At 44.1% G+C, this 19,718-nt stretch overlaps 1 protein-coding gene across 3 annotated transcripts in view; it reads left to right on the top strand.

Moving 5' to 3' along the window:
* Nucleotides 1-19,718, top strand: part of LOC115472649 — a 233,426-nt gene that overhangs the window by 117,838 nt on the left and 95,870 nt on the right. For all 3 annotated transcript variants that reach the window (XM_030206979.1, XM_030206980.1, XM_030206981.1), the window contains exons 5-6: nucleotides 14,441-14,637; nucleotides 16,413-16,491. In XM_030206979.1, coding sequence (XP_030062839.1) covers nucleotides 14,441-14,637; nucleotides 16,413-16,491 — 276 coding nt within the window. The remainder of the gene's footprint in view (nucleotides 1-14,440; nucleotides 14,638-16,412; nucleotides 16,492-19,718) is intronic.

Genomic DNA, 19,718 nt, shown 5'->3' with positions numbered 1-19,718 from the left:
TTTTCGATATGATGTCTGACTTTGGACATATTGCTCAAAATGTCCAGAATCTGAATAGCAAATATAGCCTTTTTTGAAACAGCAAAATGTCTATCTTTTTTTGTTTCCCAGAAATGGCTACTTGCTAGAGGGTTTTGTGCTCTGTGCATTTATCTTTTTGGTCCATTTTTGAAAAATAATCTAAGTGAAAATGCACAAAATCAAGCCATTGGGATGTAGGAGGATTCAGCAATCAATGAACTGGCCACACAGATATCCCAGGAGAGTAATGGGGCACCCTAGGGTTCACTGCTGTGGACTTCATATAAAAGATCCGAGGTACACATCTCACCGTTACTCCCTTATCTTGTCTGCTGAGCCCTCCAAAACCCACCACCCACAACTGTACATCACTACAATAGCCCTGATGGGTTAAGGGAGGGGTAGGCAACTCCAGTCCTTGAGAGCCGCAGGCAGGTCAGGTTTTCAGGATATCCACAATGAATATGCAGGAGATAGATTTGCATACCATGGAGGCAGTGCTTGCAAATCTATCTCCTGCATATTCATTGTGGATATCCTGAAAACCTGACCTGCCTGCGGCTCTCGAGGACCGGAGTTGCCTGCCCCTGGGTTACCTATATCTGGATACAGTAGGTTTTTGGTGAGTTTTGGAGGGCTCACACTTTCTACCACAAGTGTGGCAGGTAGAGTGAGAAATGGGCCTGGTTCCCCTTCTCTACAATCCACTATATTGACCTCTACACAACTCCAGGGCCCTGTTTCCTGTTCTAGTAGAACTGACTATAAAATCTGAAGCTATCATAGAGGCTGGTAAGTACTATTTTTATTCACAACTTTGAAGCGTGGGAGTAGGTCCGTGAACACTGGGGGAGTAAGGTGGGGGTCATCCCTGATTCTCTCCAGTGGTCTTCTGGTCATTTAGGGCACCTTTTTATACCTTATTCATTCTAAAAACAGGTCTAGACCAAAACATTGAAGTTTTAGCCCTAGACATTCTTGTTATGTTCCATTATGGCTATAAAATGTCCAAGTGTTAAGAATGCCCTAAGCCCACCCCTGAAATGCCCCAACACCCCCCCTTGTGATTTAGACACACTGGAGACGAAAATAGGTTTTGGAAATACTGAATTTGACATTTTGTGAAGAAAAAACATCACCACCTAACAAATACGTCTCCCGTGGATTTCTACTCCCTAAGTGCATCACTTTGCATTTGTTCGCATTGAATTTTAATTGCCAAACCTTAGACCATTCTTCTAGCTTCCACAGATCCTTTTTCATGTTTTCCACTCCCTCCTGGATCATGGATGTCCACTCTGTTACAAATCTTTGTATCATCCGCAAAAAGGCAAACTTTACCTTCTAACCCTTCAGCAATGTCACTCACAAATATATTGAACAGAATCGGCCCCAGCACCGATCCCTGAGGCACTCCACTACTCACCTTTCCCTCATCCGAGCGAATTCCATTAACCACTACCCTCTGGCGTCTGTCCGTCAACCAGTTCCTAATCCAGTTCACCACATTGGGTCTTATCTTCAGCCTGTCAAGTTTATTCAAGAGCCTCCTGTGGGGAACCATGTCAAAAGCTTTGCTGAAATCTAAGTAGATTACGTCTATAGCACAACCCTGATTCAAGAATTCAATGAGATTCGTTTGGCACAATTTACCTTTGGTAAAACCATGTTGTCTCGGATCTTGCAACTTATTGGCCTCCAGGAAATTCACTATCTTTTCCTTCAGCATCGCTTCCATTACTTTTCCAATAACCGAAGTGAGGCTTACCGGCCTGTAGTTTCCAGCTTCTTCCCTATCACCACTTTTGTGAAGAGGGACCATGTCCGCCGTTCTCCAATCTCATGGAACCTCTCCCGTCTCTAAGGATTTATTAAACAAATCTTTAAGAGGACCCGCCAGAACCTGTCTGAGCTCCCTCAATATCCTGGGGTGGATCCCGTCCGGTCCCATGGCTTTGTCCACTTTTAGATTTCCAAGTTGTTCATACACACTCTCTTCCGTGAACGGTGCTCTATCCACTCCATTCTCATATGTAATTTTGCCAGTCAATCGCGGCCCTTCACCAGGATTTTCTTCTGTGAAAACAGAACAAAAGTATCTATTTAGCAAATTTGCTTTTTCTTTATCATTATCTACATAGCGGTTCGCAGCATCTTTCAGTCTCACAATTCCCCTTTTAGTTTCAAAGTTAATGCTTCTGATAATGGAATCCTCTAGTAGCAACAGTTTCCTGGTATGAGTTTCAACATTAGTGATTTGGGGTGTCTTTTCTCTTTGGGTACCTTCATATCTTTTTGTTGAACCTTCATTGCTTTTTCTTTCGCCTCAGTTCTATTTTCAGGAACATCACAGTGCTGTAATAGAGCAAAAGAATTCTGTAGGGGCAACACTTGTGAGGGCGGATGCTTCTGTGTCACATAACGAAGTCTGCCTGAGCCTACCATGAACCATCTATTCTTAGGTGGTTTTATCCTTTGAGGCAGTGGTGAGAATTTGGTATGATTCTGTGCAGTATGATTTTGTGCAGTCCTAGAAGCTACTTTAAGTGCATCCAATTCCTGCTTTACTTTACTGAGCTCCTGTTTTAAACTAGCGAGCTGAAGACAGATAGCACAAGCCTTAAGTCTCCAGATGATTGGCCTTGAAACTAAAGCACTATAATTATTACAGAGAATAAAAGTCATCCTGATTGGTTGAAATGGGTATGAACAGGTGTACTATGATGGGGTTAACAGTCTGCAAGATTGCCTGTGTGTGCCTGAGGAGTAGAGTTAATGAGTTTTGGCTTGTCTATATATGACTGAAAAACCCTGGGGGGGTGGGACTATAAGTCCCAGTGAGTCATCCAAGTGCTGTATCAAAAACGTTCTCTAGGTATGACCAGAACTGATACAGTCTGATCAAAAAATTTTCAGTTGATTTAACTTTCAATTTCCACTAGAATATAACTAGGACTGGCAGAACATTTCCACAAAGTTAGAATGCTGCAGGACTAGAAGCAGTTAGAAAAGCCTATCCTCTATCAGAGCTAGGCAGGAAAGGGGGTAGATCTATTGGTATAGCTAATTAATAATGATTTTTGATTATCCTGCCAATATGGTACTGCCAACAGTGAGAGAAGCTTGATGAACAAGTTTAAGGAAGAGAAGGTAAAATGGTATCCTATGTGATATATAATGAGAATAGCAACCAATGGATATGTTAACAGAGTCTTTTTTATCTAGAGCAGTAAGCCCGTGATGCTGAGCAGAAGACTGGGGATTACTGTGATAATGAAGGGTTTACTTTTCAGAGACAGTTGTAATTAGGATGGAGTTAATTTGTGATAAGTAGTGTATTTAGGAAAGCTATTTAGGAAGTGTCAGTCTTGGGGTGGGTGGGCTTAAGCTTAAGACCTGTGGAATGTGTTTTCTGTAACCTATCTCTAGAGCTGTATTGAAATGCACCAGAAATGCCCAAAACCACAGCTCTAAGGTAGGGATAATCAGAAATAAATTAGAAAAAGTCTTATCTGTGAGCTTCCAACTCCTCAGGCAGAGACAGACCACATGATGAAAAGAACTAAGGCCCAGATGCACTAAACGTTTTTCATCGTTAAATGAGCCCTTTAGGAAGAATTTCCTATCCTTTCCATGCACTAAAGCCTATTTTTCGACGGTAGTAGCAGCTAACGAAACTGGAATGCAAATGAGAAACTACCATTGAAATGTAGACAATTCGGAATGCACTAACCATACCGACGATAGCAACGATTCACTTATCACCAGAAATTTAACGTCAGCTCAGACCTGTCGTTAAAGCCTGAGCTGTCATCTCCCCACTGCCCCCTGCACGATGAAAAACCAAATTGCTGGCATGTTTTAAAAGAAAAATGGCTCCCTGCTTCCCTGTGCCTAAAATAAAAAAGGAAACTAAATTAAAAAAGGATCGGGAGGGGGCAAGGCGCTCATCAGCAGCGTCCTGTATGGACGGCCTGGCCTTGCTTGCCCCCCCCTTCCCCCCCCCCGAAGTCCCCGCTGCTCCCCGCTGCTCCGTTAATGAAATAAAAGCTTTTAAAAATGAAACCTTTGCAGTTGCTGGGCTCCCCCTCCCTTCCTGTGTCTCTCTTCTTTAGTCGGCAATGCTCCGCCTCCTGCCCTCCTCCACCTCCGTGCCCCGCCCCCCCGAATTCGTCCCCGCTGCCCCCCCCCCCCCCACCGGACCCCCCCTCCACCACAATGGCCGGTGCAGCGCCTCTCACCTATGTTTGAAGGCGCTGCACAGGATGGATCAGCTATTCTTTAGCTCTTCTGTCTCCTCCGATGTCTCCTTTTTCTTCCTGTGTCCGCCCTCCTCTGACGTCAGTTATCTACGTAGATAACTGACGTCAGAGGAGGGCGGACACAGGAAGAAAAAGGAGACATCGGAGGAGACAGAAGAGCTAAAGAATAGCTGATCCATCCTGTGCAGCGCCTTCAAACATAGGTGAGAGGCGCTGCACCGGCCATTGTGGTGAAGGGGGGGTCCGGTGGGGGGGGGGGAGCAGCGGGGACGAATTCGGGGGGGCGGGGCACGGAGGTGGAGGAGGGCAGGAGGCGGAGCATTGCCGACTAAAGAAGAGAGACACAGGAAGGGAGGGGGAGCCCAGCAACTGCAAAGGTTTCATTTTTAAAAGCTTTTATTTCATTAACGGAGCAGCGGGGAGCAGCGGGGACCTCGGGGGGGGGGGGGGGGCAAGGCAAGGCCATCCATACAGGACGCTGCTGATGAGCGCCTTTGCCCCCTCCCGATCCTTTAATGTTTGTGGAGACATGCAGGGGAAAGTGGGGAGCCACGTGTTTGTGTTTTCTTTTTGTTCTTACGTTTCTGGCATGCGCAGAGCAGCCAGCAGCTGCTTTGCGCATGCTTTACGAGCCGATTACCGACGGGGATTAGTGCATCGTTCTTTCCAATACCGCACCAAACTTTTTGGGGCTGTGTTTTTGGAGCATGCTTCGTTATTTGAGATTCGGTAAAGGTTTTTACGTTTCTGATTTTTTTACGTTTGCTTGATGCATCTACCCCTAAGAGACTATACTTTGAGAGGACAATAAGCCAGAAGGTTTTTGGTGTAGCAATTAAGGGGATGGTGGGTAAATAAGCACATTAGGTAAATAAGAGTTAGTGAACAGATACTTAAATCCTCTCTGCAGATGCTTTTGGGTCTGTTATGAAAGGGATCCATGGGTACAGAATTAAAGGACGGGCTCTTTGACTACGTGAGTTTACTTAAGTTGCTGATGTCTGAACAGGCCAATTTCAGCTACTGAACAGGCATTTAAACAGCTGAAGGCTGGGATGGGTGCAAAATTGGGTTTTATAAGATCATGACTAAGAAACTGGCCCCAATGTTGGTTCAGTTTTTTCAGGGGGTTTTGGAGTCTGAGCACCATCCCTTTTCAATGTATGAGGCCTATATTATAGCCATTCACAAAGAAGGGAGCTCTACTAATGATTGTGTGGGATATCTGCTCATTTTCTCCTAAGCATGGCTAGAATTTTTGGAATGTTTTGGAATCCAGGTTGGAGAGGATTTTTCAGAGCTGGTGCACAGGGACCAGATAGGGTTGATTGTGGAGTGACATTCTTATAGTAATATGCTAAGGACGCTGGGCATAATCCAGGCGATGGGACTGGGAAAAAGGTAGAGTGGGAGTTTACAGGGATTATGTTGAAGAAATTTGAGTTGGATGAGACCTTTTTCTTTGTAAGTGCTGCGTTTGTATCAAGTACCCTGTGCAGTAGTAAGAATTGACGGTTTCCTGTCAAGGGCCTTTTCTCTATGTAGGGATTCAAGGCAGGGTATCCCATTTTCTCCTGCTGTTTGCCTTGGTCATAGAGGGCTTATCTAAGCTTGTTCAGTACATAAGAACATAAGTAAAGCCATACTGGGTCAGACCGATGGTGCATCTAGCGCAGTATTCTGTTTCCAACAGTGGCCAATCCAGGTCACAAGTACCTGACAGAAAACCATGTAACTAGCAATATTTCATTTTACCAATCCCAAGGCAAGCAGTGGCTTTGCCATATCTGTCTCAATAGCAGATCATGGAACTTGTCCAAACATTTTTTTAAACCCAGATACACTAACCGCTGTTACTACATCCTCCAGCAAAGAGTTCCAGAGCTTAACTATTTGTTGAGTGAAAAAATATTTCCTCCTATTCATTTTAAAAACATTTCCATGTCCCCTAGTCTTTGTATTTTTGGAACAAGTGAAAAATCGATTCATTTCTACTCGTTCTACACCACTCAGGATTTTGTAAACCTCAGTCATATATCTCCCCTGATCCATCTCTTTTACAAGCTGAAGAGCCCTAATCTCTTTAGCCTTTCCTCAAACGAGAAGTTCCATCCCCTTTATCATTTTGGTGGCTCTTCTTTGAACCATTTCTAATTCTGCTATATCTTTTTTTGAGATAAGTCAACCAGAACTGAACGCAGTACTCAAGGTGAGGTCACACCGTGGAATGATACAGAGGCTTTATAGTATTTCCGGTCTTATACACCATTGTTTTCCTAATAATTCCTACCATCCTGTTTGCTTTTTTTGGCTGCTGACACATATTGAGCGGAAGATTTCAGTATATTATCTACAACGATACCTAGATCTTTTTCTTGGGTGCTGACTCCCCAAGGTGGAACCTAGCATCAGGTAACTATGATTTGGATTATTCTTTCCAATGTGCATCACTTTGCATTTGTCCACATTTATTTATTGCATTTGTATCCCACATTTTCCCACCTCTTTGCGGTCTCAGTGTGGCTTACAATAAGATATGAATAGTAGAAATACATTTGTAACAACTTGAATATGGAATACATTGTGCAGAGTTGTGTGAGACATGCGATTATCATTAGGAATATAACAATGGGACATCAACATGGAAACATTAGGAGGAGACAGTGGGACAATTGATTACAGGATGAGGGATCTGAAGTGGATGTATGTTGCATTGATGAACAGTGAGTATGGACTCTATGTGTTTTGGTTCTTTCCGTAAGTTTGTTCAAACAGGTGCGTCTTCAGTAGTTTTCGGAAGGAAGCTTGTTCGTTAATCATTCTTAGGTTGCGCGGTAGTGTATTCCAGGCCTGCGTGCTCATGTGGGAAAAGGTTGACGCGTGTAGCGTCTTGTATTTCAGGCCCTTGCAAGTGGGGAAGTGGAGGTTGAGGTATGTTCGGGATGACCTTTTAGCGTTTCTGGGTGGTAGGTCTATTAGATCAGACATGTACGCTGGGGCTTTGCCGTAGATGATCTTATGGACTAGTGTGCAAACTTTGAAAGTAACGCGTTCCTTAAGTGGAAGCCAATGTAATTTCTCTCGTAGTGGTTTCGCCCTTTCGTATCTTGGTTTTCCGAGGATGAGCCTGGCTGCTGTGTTCTGGGCTGTTAAATTTCATCTGCCATTTGGATGCCCAGTCTTCCAATTTCCCAAGGTCTCCCTGCAATTTTTCACAGTGTTTTAACAAACTTGAATAGTTTTGTGTCATCTGCAAATTTAATCACTTCATTTGTCATTCCGGTTTCCATATAATTTATAAATATGTTAAATAGCATCAGTCCCAGTGCTGATCCCTATGGCACTCCACTACTCATCCTCCTCCATTGAGAGAAATGACCATTTCTCTACTAGGAGTAGCCTAGTGGTTAGTGCAGTGGACTTTGAACCTGGGGAACTGGGTTCAATTCCCACTGCAGCTCCTTGTGACTCTGGGCAAGTCACTTAACCCTCCATTGCCCCAGGTACAACTAAATACCTGGTATATGCTATGTAAACCTTTTTGAATGTAGTTGCAAAAAAACACAGAAAGGTGGTATATCAAGTCCCATTCCCTTTCTATTTCCTAATCTACACCAGAACATTGTCTTCTATCCCATGAATGAAGATCTTTGACAAAAGCTTTCTGAAAATCAACTGGTTCACCTTTATCCACATGTTTATTCATGCCTTCAAAAAAAATGAAGCAAATTGGTGAGGCAAGACTTCCAATGTCTGAATCCAATCTGACTCTGTCCCATTAAACCATGTTTAATTATGTGTTCCGTAATTTTATTATTTATAATAGCTTCCACTATTTTACCCTGCACTGACACAGTCCATCAGCAGTAGTTTTGAGAAAACTATGGCTTTTGGACTGAGTTTTGCATAGAGTATCTCAACACAAAGTAATTAAAATACCATGGACTTAGTGAGCACAGGAATAAATTACAGTAAATGAATCTTGCCTTGATGAACAAACTTAATTGCATAAAAATGGACTGAGTGAGTTTTGGAAAAGTGCTCTTCATTTAGGGTGGTGCTTCCAAGGTCTGGAAAAGGCAGTGTTCATTCCTAGAAGGTCAAAGGGGAGGACTGGGTGTTGAGTATTGACTGGGTAGGTATTAAAGTGCAAATGTGATAGAATCATGAGTTGGGAGAGAAGTTTGGAGAGGCTGGTTGGAAGCATCTTTGTAAAGAAATCTGGAATTATTCTTTCTCAGCTAATATTGTAGGGCAGCAGAAGAAGATGTTGTCCAGGGAATATCTGACCTCAGAAATACTCCATTACTCCATTGTATCAACAATTCTTTGTCAGGGCTATGCTGGCAAAGCTGTAGGTTGAAGGGGAGCATTTCACATATTATTTTAAATGCCTAACTGTCTCCAGATTTTTGGATGAGGTCAAGGGGGTTGTAGGTAGTTTGATTGGAGTGACGGTGCCTAATGACACCAAAGTATATGAGTTTGTGTATATGCCAAACAAAAGAACTGAGGAAAGGAATATGGAATTTATTAAAAAATAAATGCTGACTGTCCACAAGGCAATTCTTGCCAGGTAGAGGTGTGAGGACCTGCCCAGGTTGATGAAGTGGCTGGATGAAGTATGTTTTTTGATGAAATGAAGTTCATGACACTAAGATAAAGGGGAGGTACCAGAAGTTGAGGGAGGTGTGAATCCTATAAAAGATCATTTAAGCCTTTCTGCACACTATTGGGACGTTTTGATGATTGCAGACATTGCTTGTTGTTTAGTGAGGAGTGGGACTGTGGTGAGAATTTTATTTGTAGTAGTCATGGGGGGGGGGGGGGTCTGAAAGGGTGCTGCTTGTAGTATGAGCCATGTGTGCCTGATATATTTGGTTACCTTGTTTTCGTAGAAAATTAATAAACTTTAAGTAGTAAAACAAATCTTACAGAGAATTCTACAGTAACACAGTAGATTAGTGCAGAAAAAGAACAATCAACTCACCCATCCAGTCTGTCCAATTACTTCTTCTAAGGATATATATCTCAGCTGCCAGCCACAGATGCAAGATACTTGTGAAATATCACTCCTTATCCAGGACAGTCGTTTACTTGTCTTGCACCTCTGAACTCAACCATCTTAAGTAGAAAATCATACAGAATATGCAGTTAGTCCCCTCCAGAACTAATCCCTCCCAGCTACAAAGCTCTATAATAATTTAGATAACATTATTACCAATAACCATTCCCTTAATATCTGATCTCCTAGGTCCCTTGTGTAGCACGCCAGACAGATCTGGCTAATATAAATGCTTGTATTTTCCATAGGTCTTCTAGTTATTACTTCATTTTGAGTTGATGGTAAGGCAGTCCACCAACTGATTAAACTTGCAGCCTGCCAGTTAGACCTAGTTGCTAGTTTAGTCTGATCTAGTTACTATTGCTAGTAAGCCTCCTAGATACCCTTCGAGACAAACCAGCTACGCGAACACCTACATTTCCACTGGGACTTCTGTTATTACAGAACACAAACATCCTTGGTGGGGGGTGAGGGGGGGACAGAACAAACCAAGGGTTCAGAGGAGGTGCTATTTTTAGCTAAGAAGGATGGTGAGATGGGTATTCCTAATCTAGAAAAATACTATCAAATGGCCCAGCTTAAAGCACTGGTGGAGTGGCAGGCTGTGCCTGGAAAGCAATGGCTTATGGTACAGTTTGAGCAGGGACAGAAGGGTGTATCTGGAGTGCCTCTGTGTTCCTTGCCCAGAGCAGGGTTTTCTAGGAGGGAATATTGAATGAATCCATTCATGAAAACCACTATGTTGGTATGGATGGGCACAAGAGGGAAGCTGCTAAAAGATAGGACATATACTTCACTTTCTCCTATTAGGTACACAAAGGGATTTGAGCCAGGCTGGGAAGGGGGTTTATTTAGGCGATGGGAGGAGTTGGGATTGCGGTATCTTGGCTAGTGTGTACGAAAGGGGCAGGTCTGTAGCTTTGGGGAGCTTTAGCAGAGGTTTGGTCTTTCAGCAGAGGATGTTTTTCCATACAACTTAAGAACTTTTTACAAATGGAACATCTTATACCGCAGGTGGGGGGAGACAAGTATCTTTGATAAATGGTTGGTGGGAGGTCCCTCCTCAGGATTGATCTCTTATCTCTACCAGCTTCTTAATAATCTTCCCTTGTGGAGAGTGGGATATAGGGAATTGTGAGAGCAGGATGTGGGGAGACTTTTTGAGTAGTAGGAGTGGGAAGATATTTGTTTAAGGACACATCAGATTTCCTATGCCCCCCTAAATGGTAGAAAATGGCTTTTTAAAATATTATTTAGATGATGGCCCGATGGAACCACAATATGAGAAGAATGAGTTGGAGAGGGTGTGGGAGCAGGGGGACCTACAAACACATGTTGTGGCCTGTCCTAAGGTGGCTCAGTTTTGGGGTGAAGTTTTTCAATATGCACAGAAGATGTTTCATATTACACTACCCATGGATATGGAGGGGGTGTTACTTAACAGATGATTACCTGGAATAGATAGACCACATGATAAACTTTTATTACTATTTGCTGTGGCAATTTGGACACAGGAGGGTGTTCCTAATAGGGTCAAGGGCAAATTGAGTTTTCTTTGTGAAAGGTATAGATTGACAGCTCTACACTTAAATAAATGGATGGATTGTGACCAGATGTGGTGCTGGTTTTTAGATTTTGTGTAAGGGAAGGGGGATAGGGGAAGGGGATCGAGTATTTGTAAGCTAATGCCTTTGTTTTTCATATATGATAGTATATCTGATATTCCTTGTCATCAACAGCAGATGAATCCATTAACTGATGGGTTGTATCCACCTACCAGCAGGTGGAGATAGAGAACACTGAAAGCACATGGTGTTCTTAGACACCCAGACCCCTCTGCCTTCAGTATATCTCTATCTGCTGGTAGGCGGATACAACCCATCAGTTAATGGAGTCATCTGCTGTTGATGACAAGGAATATCAGATATACTATCATATATGAAAAACAAAGGCATTAGCTTACATGATTTCTGCCTGGGGTGGCTCCTGTGCTTTGCCAGTAGAGCAGGGGGTGTTGTGGTTGGTGGTGCCCACTTTAAAGGCATACTTGGTTTTCCCTGTCCCTGCCTTACCCCATTCCCCCTCCTCCCAGAGTTCTTCTGTGGCTGCCTGCCTCTTAACTTTCCTCACAGTAAAAAAATAAAAATAAAAGAGAGAGGCTTTCTCCTGAGCTCCTGGTTCGGTGCAGCTTGACCACAGCTCGTTTGACTCGGTCTCCTGAGGTGAGAGTGGTGCCCAGCTCCTCCGGGGAGGTTCCTTCTGACAGCACTCTGTGCGGGGTAAGTTTTGGCGTGAAGCCGCCATTTTGTTTTCTGTATTTGATGGCTGCTGAAGGGGTTAAGCGCTGCTCCCACTGTGGGAAACGCAGATCAGCAGTGGGGCTTTGCAGCACATGCTGCCTAGATGCTAATGCTGGCACGAGTATGGCGGGCGGTGATTCTTCCCAACCGACGGAGGTGGCAGCGGCCGCCATCTTGGAGGCGCCACGTGACTCGACCCTTGCAGTTGTGAAGGGGTCTGAGTGCAGGGGGATGCCTCGTTTCGAGGTTTCTAGAGGAGCTGTTGCCTCCGCTTCCCCCAATGTGGGGGCAGATGTACAGGGTGAGTTTTTCTCCCCTGAATTTGTGCTGCTGATGCATAAGGCTTTTATGTTAAAAAGAACACTGCCTGAGGCTCTTGACAATTCCTGTCGGACTGGGTTGCCCAGCGTTTGCTGGAGACTTTATTTCTTCCCCCGAGCTTTTGGCTGAGGCTAAGCGTAGACGGGTGAATACCCCGTCTGAGGGGGACTCTTCACCCTGTTCTCTTCCGTGGTCTAGTTTGGGGGAGTCTGAGGGGTCTGGCAGGCCCTCACAGACTGATGATCCAGATGAGGGTGGCTGCTTGCCACAGGAGTTGGATGACTCTAAAGCGGTTCAGATTTTCCACCGCAACGAGCTGCCAGCTCTCATTTCTGTTGCCTTACAGGCCCTTTGTATTGAAGATCCTGACGAGGGTGCTACCTTTGTTATTAATCCTAGGATGGCTAGTACTAAGAAGCCTTCTCGGGCTTTTCCCATGCATGCTTCCATCCAAGAGCTTATTTCAGCTCAATGGTCTGACCCTGATGGTCCCTTGAAGGTGGCCAGGGCTATGTGTCACCTTTACCCTCTGAGTGAAAGTCAGTTGGCCCTCTTTGGGATGCCTAAAGTGGATGCTTTAGTCATGGCTGTGACTAAAAAGCCTACTCTCCTGGTGGAGGGAGGGGTCGCTTTGAAAGATTGCAGGACCGGAGGCTGGAATCCACGCTGAAGTGGTCCTTTGAAATCTCGGGCCTTTCCTTACAGGCGGCTATTTGCAGTTCCTATGCAGCCCAGGCCTGCCTTTCCTGGTTGCAGCAGGCAGTTGAGCAGCCTGCCGATGGAGCGGGTTCCCTCGCTGAAGTCGGCCCGCGTATGGAGTCTGCCCTGTCTTTTTTTTGGCTGATGCCCTTTATGATCTGGTCAGAGCTTCGGCTAAGCAGACGTCTGTGGCGTTTGCTTCCTGCCGCTTTCTTTGGCTCTGGCTTTGGGCGGCTGACATGGCCTCTAAACAAAGGCTGGTGAGGTTACCCTTTCGGGGCCTTCTTTTATTTGGGGAGGATTTAGAGAAGATTGTTAAGGACCTAGGGGACTCTAAGTCCCAATGGTTGCCTGAGGATAGGCTGAGGCCTTCTTCCAAAAGTCCTGCTTTTCCCTCCTCTTCCATGCCACGTTTTCACAAAGCTCGCAGGTATCGCCCGGGGCATTCTGCGGGGTTCGGACAATCGCGCAGCGGCATCCGGGCCACATCCCTGAAGTCCTGGACGTGGCCCGGACACCGCCGCGCGTTTGTCCGAACGAAAGGAGTTCTGTTGGCAGGTCCCCGACAGGGGTTTTCAGCGTCTAAAGCCACTATAGCCCGATGGCTTAAGGAACTCATTTTTTCTACTTATCTGCTTTCAAGGCGGTCACCGCCTGAAGCGTTTAAAGCGCACTCTACGAGGGCAATGTCCTCTTCATGGGCTGAAACGGGTGTCTTTTCTCTTCAAGAGATCTGTCGTGCGGCTACCTGGGCTTTTCAGCTCTCTTTTGTGCGGCATTACAGGCTAGATGTGGCAGCACGGCAGGATGCGCATTTTGGAGCGCAAGTGCTTGCTCACAGAGTTGCCTGTTCCCACCCTACTTAGGGAGTGCTTTGGTACATCCCATCAGTTAATGGATTCATCTGCTGTTGATGACAAGGAAGGGAAAATTAGGTTCTTACCTTGATAATTTTCTTTCCTTTAGTCACAGCAGATGAATTCATGATCCCTCCCTGTCTGACTTTAGTTTTTGTACAGATGTTGCATACAGACATTGTGCCTCATCAGGAGTACCTGAAGACAAGCTATCAGAGTTTCTACATGCTGTTTTTATTGCAGGAGGTTGATAACGTCCCTCCTTTGTTTGGTTATTGTTCCGGTTCACGGGCGTTTGTTCTCTGTGAGGAAAGTTTATGTTATTTTGCCTTTCTTATTCACTCTGCTTTGGAAATTTCATATACTGAAGGCAGAGGGGGCTGGGCGTCTAAGAACACCTTGTGCTTTCAGTGTTTTCTCTCTCCACCTGCTGGTAGGCGGATACAACCCATCAGTTAATGGATTCATCTGCTGTGACTAAAGGAAAGAAAATTATCAGGGTAAGAACCTAATTTTCCCTTTTCTATAGAGTGATGTTTTCCTCGGGGGGGGGGGGGGGATAGGATGGGGGTTTGAAGGTTTGAGGATTTTGAAAGTCTCTGTTGTAATGTTGAAAGGATGAAATGGCTTGTTGATGTGGAGCAATGAATAGTGGACACTGAAGGATTCTTAGTGCTTTACAAATTGTACTTATGTTTCATCCCCAAATAAAAGTTAAAAAAGAACGTACAGCCTGCCATATAGACCCAGCTGCTAGCTGATTCTACTATTTCAGCCTAATAGAGAAATCCATCCACATGGTTGCCTATGTAGAAGAAGTCTTGAAATGAAGGTTATCACCATAAGACAAAGGTATGATCATCTCTTTTCCCATCAGACATTTTGGAAACACAAAATGCTCCTTTCCTTTTCCAGATAATTGCTTTGGAATCAATGATGGCCAATGGAGATGCAGGAGGGAGCCGCAATGCCTGCTATGCACTCAGTTGCCTTGCAACAGACAAAGATGGCCACAAGCATGTCTTAAGAAGTTCGGCATTTGCCCAAACTCTGGATACCCTGTGTTTCCTGATGCAGTCTGAAGAGCAGGAGTCCTCCTGGTTTGCTGCAATGTGAGTGTCACTCTGCTCACCTTCATGCTGTGGCTCCATGATGCTTAACTGGGTTCTTCTAATGAACTATATTAAAGAAATACAGGGTTAACGTTACCAGTAAATAGCCATATGGAAAGGGACGTTAGTTGTTTCTGGGGAGAATATGTGCGGCAACCTTACTTGGAAGAGCTGTTGAGCCCCATATAATGCACTGATTGATTTTTTGTAGTTAAGACAGTCTCCTCCCTATTTCTTGTTTTATCCATCTATAAGTGGGTATATAAGGTTACTCATTTATCTTCTGTAGTTTAGAAGTGGTTATACAGAGCAGGCTCTGGATCTGGTAGCCACAATTTGTGATTGGAGGCATTAAGTTGTAAGGTACATTTGAATATGTTTTGTGTTGTTCTGAATTATTTTGCTCTTGTTTTAATAAGGCAGAATCATCTTTTCTAGATTTTTATTCTTTATAGACAGGGCAGATAGATCATGGAATACTGGAGTACTGTTGAAGATTTTTTTCCCCTTTCACAGTTCAAACTTATTAGCATTATGGGGGTAATTCTATAAGAAGTCACCCAAATTTAGGCAGCAAGAATGCATGCAAATAACCCGAACACTGGATTTTATGCATATATGTGCACATATACATGTGCAAATGCCAATATGCCAGTGATGCACTATTCTGTAAAATGGCATCTAACTGCAGTTTGCAGGTGGGGATTCACATAGGTGGCGTTTGGGCAGAGCACAGGCAGGACACACCAGTGGCATAGCCATAGGTGGCCTTGGCTCCCCCCTCTCCACACACTGGACTTGGGCCCCCTCTAGAACTGCAGCCCTCCCCCCTTTACCTTTGCTGGTGGGGATGCAAAAAGGTGGGAAAATGTGGGATACAAATGCAATAAATAAATAAATGCCTAAGCCTTGCCAGCCAAGTAAATACAGTAGCCTCGCTCCCCTCTTCCTCACGCTGCTCGGGCAACTGTATTTATTTGGCTGGCAGGGCCTCAGCATCCCTGGCAGCAAAGATATATTTAGTGCACATGCATGTGAGGGGGGGGAGGAGGAGGGAGGAATACTTTGCCCTTCCAGTCCACCCGGGTGCCCCCATAATTGGAGAGCTGGCTACACCCCTGGGGCACACATTTACGTATGTAGATGATAGAACTCTATAATCCAAATGTGTTCTTTAGCAGTCTAGGTATGATCATTTACAGCAGCTCTATACCTGGTGTAAGTGATTGCACCTAGAATATGAGTATGTTCTTGACATATGATGCTGGTAAAAGTGGCTCCAATTAGGCATATTGTAGGCACTTAAATGTAGGTGGCCCTGGGCAATTCTATAACATGCACAAACGTTTAGTGTAGTAGCATTTACACGTGCATATGAGCACATAGACATGTAACTGCTAGAACTCCCCTGAGCGCCATTCTGTAAATACCCACTTAACTTATATTGTATGTATTTTTAAGGGGTGTATATGTTTGGGAAGGGCTCAAACTTATGCAAGCACCTTATAGAATCTGTGGCAACACCAGCTCTGTAAGTGGCTGTGTCTAATTTTTAAACATGTAAATACCTGGTTAGGCTAGTATTCTATAATAGAAAGTAGGCACTTAGGTTCTTTTATAGAATAGGCTCCTACCAGGCACCCTCTGAGCACATAATTATAGGCAAAATTTTATAGAATTGCTTACCACAGTAAATAATTAAGAATATTGATTATCTCTTGCTAAAGAACTGCCATCACAGTGCATGCCATTGGTGTCTCTTCTCCTTTTTCTAGGGTGGTGAAGGTGTTAGTCAGTCAGCCCAGGGGAGTGGTGAAACTTCGAGAGCACCCCAAGATGGAAAGTGTTCTTAAGGTAAAGGATCAACCACAACCCATTTGGGAGAGAAGTGGATCATTTGGATTTGCAAAGCACAAAAAATGGCCACAGATACAGTAGATACACCTGAAGACATTGGGGCCAATATTCAGACCGCAGGAGTTAGCTCGGCTAACTCCTGTGGTCTGCGGTGATGCCGAATATTCAATTCCGGGCAGTTTCCGGTGACCAGCATCGAATATCCAGTTTATTTTTAGCTGGTTTCAACATAACCAGCTAAGTAGATATTCAGATTTAACTGGTTATCTTGAAACTGGACGAACATATCCCACCTTCTCAAGTGGCTATATTTGGCTGACTAACTTGGGCTGAAAAATCGACGAATACCCAGTTAAATCACCTGATATAACCTGTTATCCACTAGATGCTAATCAGCAATATTCAGCGGGGGATAGCCATAGATCAAACAGCAACTATCACAGGGAAACTTCCCTCAAAGCCTGGCCAAAATCATCATCACACCAATACCCAAAGACCTGAACCGACCCAGAACACTGATTTCTAACTACAGACCGGTGGCTTCCATCCCATTCTTTACTAAACTAATGGAAGGTATGGTGACTTTACAGCTCAACCACCACCCGGACCTTCACAATATCCTTCCAGCATCTCAATCTGGATTCCATGCACTTTTCAGCACAGAAACAGTCTTACGCTCCTTGCTGGACCATGTACAACTACTGCTAAGTGAAGGAAAAAATCCACCTACTCCAATTCAACTTATTCTCAGCATTCGACCTGGTGGACCACAACCTCCTATTAAGGAACCTTGAGGACAAGGACATAGGAAGTCAAACAGGAAGTCAAATACATTAGCGTTTAATTTAAAAAAGGAGACTATGATAAAATGAGAAGAACGGTTAAAAGAAAACTTAGGGGGGCAACTGAGAGGGTAAAAACTGTACAACAGGCATGGAAGCTGTTCAAAAATACCATCCTGGAGGCCCAGGCCAAACATATTCCGCAAATTAGAAAAGAAAGATGGAAGTCCAAAAGACAGCCGGCTTGGTTGAAAAGTGAGATGAAGGAAGCTATTAGGGCTAAAAGAAACGCCTTCAGAAAATGGAAGAAGAACCGTCTGAAAATAACAAGAAGCAGCATAAAGAATATCAAAGCAAGTGCAAGGTGCAGATCAAGAAGGCCAAGAGGGATTACGAAAAAAAGATAGCATTAGAGGCAAAAAAACATAGTAAAAAAAATTTTCGGTACATTAAAAGCAGGAAGCCGGCAAAAGAATCGGTTGGGCCGCTGGATGACCGAGGGGTAAAAGGGGTGATCAAGGAAGATAAAGATGTAGTGGAGAGTTTGAATGAATTCTTTGCTTCGGTCTTCACCGAGGAAGATTTGGGTGGGATACCGGTGTCGGAAATGGTATTTCAAGCGGACGAGTCGGAGAAACTTACTGACTTCACGGTAAACCTGGAGGACGTAATGGGGCAGTTCAGCAAACTAAAGAGTAGCAAATCTCCTGGAGCGGATGGTATTCATCCTAGAGTACTGATAGAACTGAAAAATTAGCTTGCGGAGCTACTGTTAGTGATATGCAATTTATCCTTAAAATCGAGCGTGGTACCGGAAGATTGGAGGGTGGCCAATGTAACGCCGATTTTTTAAAAAAGGTTCCAGGGGAGATCCAGGAAATTATAGACCGGTGAGCTTGACGTCGGTGCCGGGGAAAATGGTAGAGGCTATTATTAAAAACAAAATTACAGAGCACATCCAAGGACATGGATTACTGAGACCACGTCAGCACGGCTTTTGTGTGGGGAAATGTTGCCTGACCAATTTACTTCAATTCTTTGAAGGAGTAAACAAACATGTGGACAAAGGGGAGCTGGTCGATATTGTGTATCTGGATTTTCAAAAGGCGTTTGACAAGGTACCTCATGAAAGGCTACAGAGAAAATTGGAGGGTCATGGGATAGGAGGAAATGTCCTATTGTGGATTAAAAACTGGTTGAAGGATAGGAAACAGAGAATGGGGTTAAATGGGCAGTATTCACAATGGAGAAGGGTAGCTAGTGGGGTTCCTCAATACTAGGACTACTGCTTTTTAATGTTTATAAATGATTTAGAGATGGGAGTAACTAGCGAGGTAATTAAATTTGCTGATGACATAAAGTTATTCAAAGTCGTTAACTCGCGACAGGATTGTAAAAAATTACAGAAGGACCTTACAAGACTGGGAGACTGGGCAGCTAAATGGCAGATGACGTTTATTGTGCAAGGTGATGCATGTGGGAAAAAAGAACCCGAATTATAGCTACGTCATGCAAGGTTCCACGTTAGGAGTTACGGACCAAGAAAGGGATCTGGGTGTTGTCGTCGATAATACACTGAAACCTTCTGCTCAGTGTGCTGCTGCGGCTAGGAAAGCGAATAGAATGTGGGGTATTATTAGGAAAGGTATGGAAAACAGGTGTAAGGACGTTATAATGCCATTGTATTTCTCCATGGTGCAACTGCACCTTGAGTATTGTGTTCAATTCTGGTCGCCGCTTCTCAAGAAAGATACAGTAGAATTGCAAAAGGTGCAGCGAAGGGCGACTAAAATGATAGCGGGGATGGGACAACTTCCCTATGAAGAAAGACTAAGGAGGCTAGGGCTTTTCAGATTGGAGAAAAGATGGCTGAAGGGAGACATGATAGAGGTATATAAAATAATGAGTGGAGTGGAACAGGTGGATGTGAAGCGTTTGTTCACGCTTTCCAAAAATACTAGGACTAGGGGGCATGTGATGAAACTACAGTGTAGTAAATTTAAAACAAATCGGAGAAAATGTTTCACCCAACGCATAATTAAACTCTGGAATTCGTTGCCGGAGAACATGGTAAAGACGGTTAGTTTGGCAGAGTTTTAAAAGGGGTTTGACGGTTTCCTAAAGGACAAGTCCATAAACCGCTACTAAATGGACTTGGGAAAAATCCATAGTTCTAGGAATAACATGTATAGAATGTTTACGTTTGGGAAGCTTGCCAGGTGCCGTTGGCCTGGATTGGCCGCTGTCGTGGACAGGATGCTGGGCTTGATGGACCCTTGGTCTTTTCCCAGTGTGGCATTACTTATGTACTTATGACAAGGGGATCACCGGAAAAGTTCTAAAGTGGTTCAAAGGTTTCTTTAAAAGTAGATCATACAGGGTCAAACACACAAACCTATCACTGAACTGGAATAATGGATCTGGGGTCCCACAGGGCTTCTC

Source organism: Microcaecilia unicolor, chromosome 6, assembly GCF_901765095.1.
Source record: "Microcaecilia unicolor chromosome 6, aMicUni1.1, whole genome shotgun sequence".
In the NCBI taxonomy this organism is placed as follows: domain Eukaryota; kingdom Metazoa; phylum Chordata; class Amphibia; order Gymnophiona; family Siphonopidae; genus Microcaecilia; species Microcaecilia unicolor.
The sequence above is the reverse complement of the archived record's forward strand: the minus strand, read 5'-3'. Positions and strand labels throughout refer to the sequence as shown.